At 48.5% G+C, this 8,164-nt stretch overlaps 1 protein-coding gene across 1 annotated transcript; it reads right to left on the bottom strand.

Moving 5' to 3' along the window:
* Nucleotides 1-213: 213 nt before the first annotated feature.
* Nucleotides 214-2,151, bottom strand: LOC119456132 (uncharacterized). Its single transcript, XM_037717744.2, has one exon. The coding sequence runs from the start codon at nucleotides 1,448-1,450 to the stop codon at nucleotides 1,064-1,066; it is 387 nt and encodes a 128-aa protein (XP_037573672.1). The 5' UTR covers nucleotides 1,451-2,151; the 3' UTR covers nucleotides 214-1,063.
* Between the last annotated feature and the right edge of the window lie 6,013 nt (nucleotides 2,152-8,164).

Raw genomic sequence — 8,164 nt, 5'->3', positions numbered from 1 at the left:
TGCAGAATAGACACTGTGGTACTCCATTTCGCTCCAACTCCCGTTTATTTTTATTTTGTAGACGCTCTGTTTCGTTTCCTTCCGAGCTGTATACTCGATGTTCTTCTGAATGCAGGCAAAAGAAACGAGATAATGATAATGTGCGCGGAGATTTAGGAACTGCGAAACTGCGAACTCGACGTTCGTGGATACGACTCATGAATACGTTATGCATTCATTATTGCCACATTTTTATTTGATGCCAGGAAAAAATAAACACGAAGAAAATGAACTAGAAATCGCGACTACATGGTTACAGGTTCTGACAGAAATAAGAATACTGAACTTTGGTCTTGCAGGCACTGGTACGGCAAATACAACGAGAAATTCATATACCCAGGGTAGCTAGCATGCTGTGAAACACGAACTGTACGAAGTCGGCCATCAACGAAGCACATTCAACATTTTGGCCATCCAGTTGCATTTCTCACGCGGTTGCTTGATGAATTGGTGTGCTATTTTCTGGCCGCGTTAGGAGCCAAGGATGCAGAATATCAGTCAGCTGTTTGCGCATCCGTGTATCACGTTAAAGTAATGCGGTAACTTATGATCAGTGTTGCAACACGCCGAAAACATGCTGACTGTACGAATATTAAATGACGATGAAAAAGGTATACATGCATAAAGCTTTGTACACATGCCTTCAGCCATACAATATAGTACAATGCGACTCAAATGGCTCCACGACATTAGTGACAAAAGAAATGGTATATGTCTCGTTCAGATTACTTATGAATTAAATAATTAACGAACTAACTACTTTGTGAAAGTACAGAGGATGCGGACGCTTGCCGCAAGTTATCTCGATGACAAATGTCATGGCGTGGTATTGACCGACAATATCAAGTGTCCTGCTAAAGTACAGAACAATAACGTCACGTGAACAGCTCTGCGCGCACAAAACATGTAAATATGCACAAATAGATGGAAGCGCCTCTGCACCAGCGTTGCGAATCCCCCGATGTCTATGTACAGGTCCTATATACACAGAAACCACAGCCGGCACGGGCAAATTGCACGAATGTCACGACTCCTGTTCCTCGATTGACGTCTGCGACTTGCTCTTCGGCTCGGCGGGCTTCAGTTTCTGCAGGGCAGCCTGAAGCGATGACCAGGACAGCTTTCCCAGGCTGCTCTTCCTACGCTGGCGCGGTTCTTCGTGGTCAATTTCCCTGAGATCGGGTAGACACTCGGACATACCACGGCTTCGTCTTCGCTGGATAATCTTGCGTGCCTGTTCTGGCGTGATGACGGTCTGCGTCGGCGAGCTCGAGTACGAGATGCTGTTGTTGCGGCTGCTGTTGCGAGACTTGCTCGTCCCAGGACTTGTGCTGCACACAGAGTTCTTCCGGCTGTTGGGTCTCGAGTATATGTCGTAGTCTTGCTTCACGACCGGCATCATGAAAGCCATCGCGCAGAGCTGGGGAAGCGCAGCTTCCTTTGTCTTTCTTCGTCTCCGACGGAAAACTATCCTGCGTGCCGCGACGTTCGTGCGTGAACTGCCGGTGTTCGAGGAACTGGCCCTCCAGTCTTCCAGTATAGCAGTCGCAGGCACTCGTCGGTGAGTCTTCACTTCCTATGACCGACAGCTAGCAGCAATCAAGCAAGTGTGCGCTGCGAGTCAGTAAAGTCCGGGAGACAATCCTTCCCGCACGCCGTGGACTCAGTGGCGAGTTCAAGTGCAGGCGTGATCCGGCGACGATGATCTGATACGCTCTCTCTCTGGAGCTCGCACTATCAGCGCGTGGACGGAGCGCGGTCGATTGCGGCCGATCGCGGCACGTGATACTCAGATGGGGCAGGCTACAACCGCCGCTGCGTAGATATACATACTGTGTAGCACGCGGAGGAGGAATAACAAGCGCCAGTTGTGACTGCGTATCAGGTTTCGGCGCCGGCACGTCGGCTTGCGTGCTCGAAGCAACGTCGTTTGTAAGGAGCGCCGGCCGCCAGCATCCTTTTTATACTCAGTTGCTGCATACTCCTTTCTCGATTGGTGGCCGGCCAACAAGTCAGTGAGGCGGGCATTCCGCCCCTCGCTCATCGCAGCGCTCGTCATCCGTGCCTGTCCGCGCAAGCCTCAGCAGACAGACGCCGATAAGCGCGGCTCTGCGTTTGTCCTCCTGAACCCCCCCGACGCGTGACCAACGCGCCCAGCCCTCACCTTGTAATTTGAAACGTGTACAATGAACCAAAGTATATACAATCGAACTCCTTACCTGCCCAGTGGGGAAGGGAAACTCTTATGCAACATTTACCCTCCTACATCATGTGATTTATCTGTTACTCCTTTCTGTGCCGTTTTTGTCTTGGAAGGGGCGCACCCACTTTCCTGCTCCTTCCTTGAATAAGTGGCAGATCTATACTTATACCTTCATGTGTTTTTCTTCCTTCCTCGTTGCTCGACTGAGCAGTAAGGCTTTCGGCGCAATCGTCCAACGGCATTCATTATCCGAGCATTAAGCCCTCCCGTCGTTCATCGGTGAGGCATAAACATGTGCAATCTGGGTAACCTTCAAGCTGACAGCGCTTCTGTTTTCGCAACAAGTACTACGCAAGTAACGGAAAACGTGATAGCCGTGGGGCTGCTGTGTCAACGGTTCACTCGATGTCTTCTACATGCTTGTCCGCACTTGAGGCTGGCAATTTAAATCTCTGTCAGCATAACACGCGTTCATGGAGAGGCCAGCTGTCCTAAGGTTGCGATTGTATAGGGAACGCAGTGTATGCCTTAACATGTGTGCGTTGCTACGTCTGTATTTGTTTTGGGTTGCACGACGTACTTACATGTGATTATTGTGGATACTTGACGTTTGGGGTGCAATCTTGTACGCGTTCCAAAATGGAACGGAGGCGGTCCGTTCCATCGAGCCGCACATGATTGGTCAATTTGAACCGTAAGCCGCACACGATTGGTTAATTTGAACCGTAACGATCAAATTGACCAATCGTGTGCGGCTCGATGGAACGGACCGCCTCCGTTCCATTTTGGAACGTGTACAAGATCGTGCCCCTGGTTTCTTTTACACTGGGCGACTCACCTATAGCTATGAAATAATAGCATAAATGTCACATACCTTTCTCATTTTTAAACTAATTGTTTTTATGCATTGATGTTGTACTGACAGGTTCCTAGAACTTTAAGTTAATGCGTACTGCATGACAGGTTCAGGTTTACATCAGTAAGGACCCCCATGTCAGAGGTATTACATAAGAGGGGAGGTTACATGTTGCTGCTTATTTAAATACTAATTCTTTTAGCCTTCGCGCAAAAATCGATAGACCTGATAGATGCAACTTGAGGAGGAAGGCCATTCCCGTCGGATGCAGCCCGTAAGGAGTGAATAAATTTGGAGAGAGAAGGAACGAAGTTGAAAATGTGTACAGTAAGGAAACGACTTGACATAATAAAAAAAAATCGTTGGCCGGTATACGTTCGCATGCACGTGTACAGCGTACTGTGTGAGGAGCGTGATGTAGTGAGTGGCCCTTACAAAATCTTCTGGAAAGGACAGAGGCTGTCGGTACAAATAACAAAAAATCAACTTTAGTCCTGTGTAATTAACTGTGCTTGAATTGTATTAATCCGAATATTTGCCCGAATGCACAGCTGCTATGCCGGCTATCCCACGCATTTTAATGCGTGTTAACGCACGCTGCAGCGCACCAAGCCGTGAAACCTGCAAAAACGAGCGAATGAAATAATGTAGAAAGCAGAACCGCCTTTGGCTTCAGCTGGTGCAAAATAGGGGCGCTGCATCAATACTCTTTCATCTCGCGTTCGAACTGTGCCCTGTTTTTTTACTACAATTGTTGTTTGAACGATATTCATTTATGGTTTTAGTTCGCCCTCCCTTACCTTTCTCGTCATAAGCTTCTGACCCTTGTGATCATATACGTTATTACGTCTTGCGACTTCTCGTTCTACCGGCCTGCTTAGCTCTTTCTTACAATTTAAGCTTTCCTGTCTTCCTGTTGGGGCACTTAAGTCCTTCCGCGTCATGTGTACGGACCACTTGGACATTGACTGCAATATTAGCAACCTTTTTTTACGTCTCTAGTGAGGTTGAATGGACGTATAATAGAACAAGCAGCAGATGAAAAAGAGCGCCCACAGGAACGTGAAATTTTTATCCTAGACCAAATGGTTGCTCTGAGAAGCTTCGGCTTGGGATATCCCCGACACATTTCCCATTAACCGGGCTCCGTGACAACAACGTATAATGCTTTTTTAAAGACGATAGTCTTTCTTGGGGAACTTAAACGCTGAAAATTTGGTCTGTCTGTCTGTCTGTCTGTCACCCGATTCAGCCACCCGGCCAAAGTTGGACCACTTGCTTACCGCCCACACTACTTAAACTGGTACGGCTGTTCATACTTGTGAACGTTATCGATCACAAAGTAAATATTACGCATATCTGAGGCGCAACATCACTAGGTAAGTATTAGGAGGTGTGTTCCTTTAATAGAAAATACATAGATACGTAACTCTAAAGACCCTAGTTTCTTAAGCTGCGCTGAAAATGCCATGCTATGCGCGCCGACGAACGACGTTCCCCGACTGCGCGCCGACGAGCGCCGTCTACCATGGAGGAAGGACACCCTCTGCACAAGCTCATGTTTCCCGATGTATTGCCAGATGGCGTCCATGTCTCACGCAGCGCCTCCTCAATTTTATCAATGCCAGCCAGATGCGGCCGATTCAACATAAAGGAAACGCTGTCTGAGGCAGGGCAAAACATAAATGGCCGCTTGATGAAATAATGCGGTAAAATGAAATCTGTTCAAACAAACCTTCATGCCAGGACGGAAATGGTACGAGAACAGCATCACGGGTGGCCGCGGATCAGACCAGCACTCATGTAGTACGGCCGGCAGAAGACTATCGTCTTTCGACGACATTTGCAGTGAAGCACGCAGATACGCGGCAATTTTTTTTTTCTTTTTTTACTGACCCGTACATGTTTGATACTTGCGTGGGAGCTCCTGTAAGGGTTGGTCTCGGTGGCAAGTCCGGTTGGGGCAATCCCCACCAGGCACCTTGGTTAGTGAAAATCGTGACTCGCGGACTCATGCTTTCGGTGGTAGGCGGAAGGCACCCCGTGACAGGTTCGCCCAGTTAACAAGTACCTTGCAGTTCGGAACGTAGTACAGTCGAACCCGGATATATCGAACCCATATATAACGAATTATTGTGTGTAACGAACAGCAATAAAATCCCCTTGAAAATTTGTGTATAAAATTTTTTATTTCATATATCGAATTACCTATACATTGAGCGTTTTTTGTGATCCCCTTCAGATTCGATATATCCGGGTTCGACAGTACTGTTTTTCTTTTCTTGCACCATGATGAGCAATTTACTTATGCTGAGTAACGAACGGAGTATGGAGTGAGAGACCTCTATAACGAAAAGCAGAAGTTTCTGCGGGCGTGTGTATCATCGCCTTCATGATACTCTTCGGGTGCGTAGGACGCTGGTTGAAAGGCCCTAGAAGAGAGAGAAAATGAGGGTTTGACAAATATTGGCATGGTATTTACATACTGTCAAATGAAGCTATAAGTCATTCCATGGTTAAGAAGCACTTGTTTGAGCTTGTGAAGCAAGCCAATATATCAGTCGTCGTCGTCATCATCATCATCATATTTTAATGTCCACATGTCCACTACAGCACAAAATCCTCTTCCAGCGACCTCCAATTACCCCTGTCTTGCGCTAGCTGATTTCGACTTGCGCCTCCAAATTTTCGAATTTCATCACCCCACCTAATTTTCTGCCGTCCTCGATTGCTCTTTCCTTCCCTTGCCACCTATTCTGTAACTCTCACGGTCCACCGGTTATCTGCCCTACGCGTTACACGGCCTTCCCAGCTCTTGTATGTCTCTTATTTATAAACAAACAAATTTCAAAGCCTGATGCTGCATAGGACTTGTCACGAGGCATGAGGACTTCTCAGCGTTAGTTGTTTCTGAAACATTATGTCCATCGGACTTCGACAAAGTGTTGTTTCATTTCTATAAGCTTCCTGTAACTGGCCCAAACATCTACTCCGCTTCACAGAACATTGACTCTGTCGAGCTTCTTGCAAGTCCCGCGGTATCGGTCGCCTGACCCCTTCCAATGCTTGGCGGTGGGCGTCCGTGAGCTGCTGTTTGTTTTGCTGCCAGTGGCGGTTGCGCAACGCGATATCGCGGCATGCTGGCGCCCGCCACGGGGTTTCAACGGGTCGCCGCTGTCAGCGAAGGGGAGGAGAGTGGGGTCGGTCCCGTTTGCCGAAAGGGTTGGCTGGCCTCCGCCAAACTGCGCAGAAGTGCGCCAACAGTCAAAGACCGCCTCAAGGATGCATGCGGGGCAGCCCGCGCGCGGCCGATGCAACAAGTCTGTGCGCACGCCCGCACGACGTGGAATATGCCGCGTTTATTTGCCAGTAGCCCGCTCGCAACATTGATGAAGACAACAGGACACTTTTGATTAGACTGAGCAGCATAAATCTGCCTGTCTATTCTACCTGTTACAGAAGATTTGTCAGTTGCGAATAAAAATTTGGAGGACGCTTAAGCTTCACCTTTAAGAGTGGAACGCGATATCATTCAAACATCCCTGAATGTTTTTCAGGCTTCCCGGCAACTGCAGCTTTCTTTTTTCTCCACCTTCGGCTCTGCGCGCTGCTGCGGTTTTACGCTGCCGTAGGGAGCCTACATGCAACGCTCTACCCGGGCGCGCCGCTGTAGCTATGGTAGAAATGCTGGAAAAGGAGTTTGTGTTTGAGTTTTCTCGTACATTCAAATTACAATCCGACGCTATCATGTCTTTAGGGTGTGGTTAAGTCGTATTTTACGGTTTTTCTGACGGATTTTACTTTGAGAAAATCAATTTTGTTCACTAACGCCTTGCGCGCCTTGCGCCACGCTGAGGGCCTGCGCGGTCGGTTTGGTCCGGGATGATTTTCTCAGCCATCGACACCGACGCCGAAGTTTCTGCGACGCGGGGCCCTTAACGTAAAATGTCGAGGAATGGCCTACGGACACACATGTGAAACGTCACAAATATATAAGGTGGCACCCGTTCTGCATTTGTTGTCAACTGCGTAAACTGGGACCTCTCCTGACCCATTACTGAAGAGACGTAACACATATCAGCAGTATACAGTACAACTTCGCATAAAGTCTATACTTCAGGCAAGCAACGAGTGGGTCATGTACTTCGAACAGTCCTTACATGCTTATATATATGCGATCAAACAGCGTTAAATATTATGTGTTTGTTGAATGTCCTCAACAGGCATCCGCGAAAAATTGAGCACGGCTTGAAGAAAACAGTCCTCAGCGGCGGACATGTTTTGACTGGTTCCACGTGCTCCTCAAACAGGGTCTGTTTGTGTTCATTCTTGTCAATTGCGAAACCCGACACCCTACATCTAAAGCAGGCTATTGGTCAGCATATACTCCTTTTCGCAGAGTGTGCGTGCGTGCATGCGTGTGTGTTTTCGAGTGAGTGTATAGGTAAGGCGTGTGTGTGTTCGCGTGCTTGCCTATGCTGAGCAGTCGAGCCCGTTATCGTTGAGGTTGAGTGGCCGCCGCGCAACCGCTCTCGAGATCGGCCAGCTCCCCTATATCTTGTATGTCCACTACACGGCCACGCGCGATTTCACGTGTTTGCTGGAGATTTTCTCGTTTAAAAAATGATACATACATAAGGTTCATGCACGCTGGAAAACATGGCATCATCAACCCCCCTCCCAGCAGGCACCATCGACCGGCCTTGGACTTTCCGCGTACTCCTGAGAGAGTCGCAGAAGGGTAAGAAAACAAGTAGTAGCTCGCACTGCGGGTGCGATGAACAGCATCACATGTCCGGTCGGCCGTTATTCTTGTTCGGTCAAAATAAACACCTCTCACGGGAACATCATCGCGGCAATGTGGTTGACCTTGAGAGCGCTGCGCCCGTTCACTATGTTCCCACGAAGGAGTTCTTTCGCGGTGAATGACTGCGCGGCCGGGTGCGCAGTCGGTTCTTTGGGCACTCACAGGTGGGGGGTCTTTTTGGGATTGTGTTAGTGTGTCGTGGCTTAGAACTGACGCACGCACTATGCCGCCCACGTTGACCTTTCACTGAGGTGTTCAA

The sequence above is a fragment of the Dermacentor silvarum genome, chromosome 6, assembly GCF_013339745.2.
Source record: "Dermacentor silvarum isolate Dsil-2018 chromosome 6, BIME_Dsil_1.4, whole genome shotgun sequence".
Lineage (NCBI taxonomy): Eukaryota > Metazoa > Arthropoda > Arachnida > Ixodida > Ixodidae > Dermacentor > Dermacentor silvarum.
The sequence above is the reverse complement of the archived record's forward strand: the minus strand, read 5'-3'. Positions and strand labels throughout refer to the sequence as shown.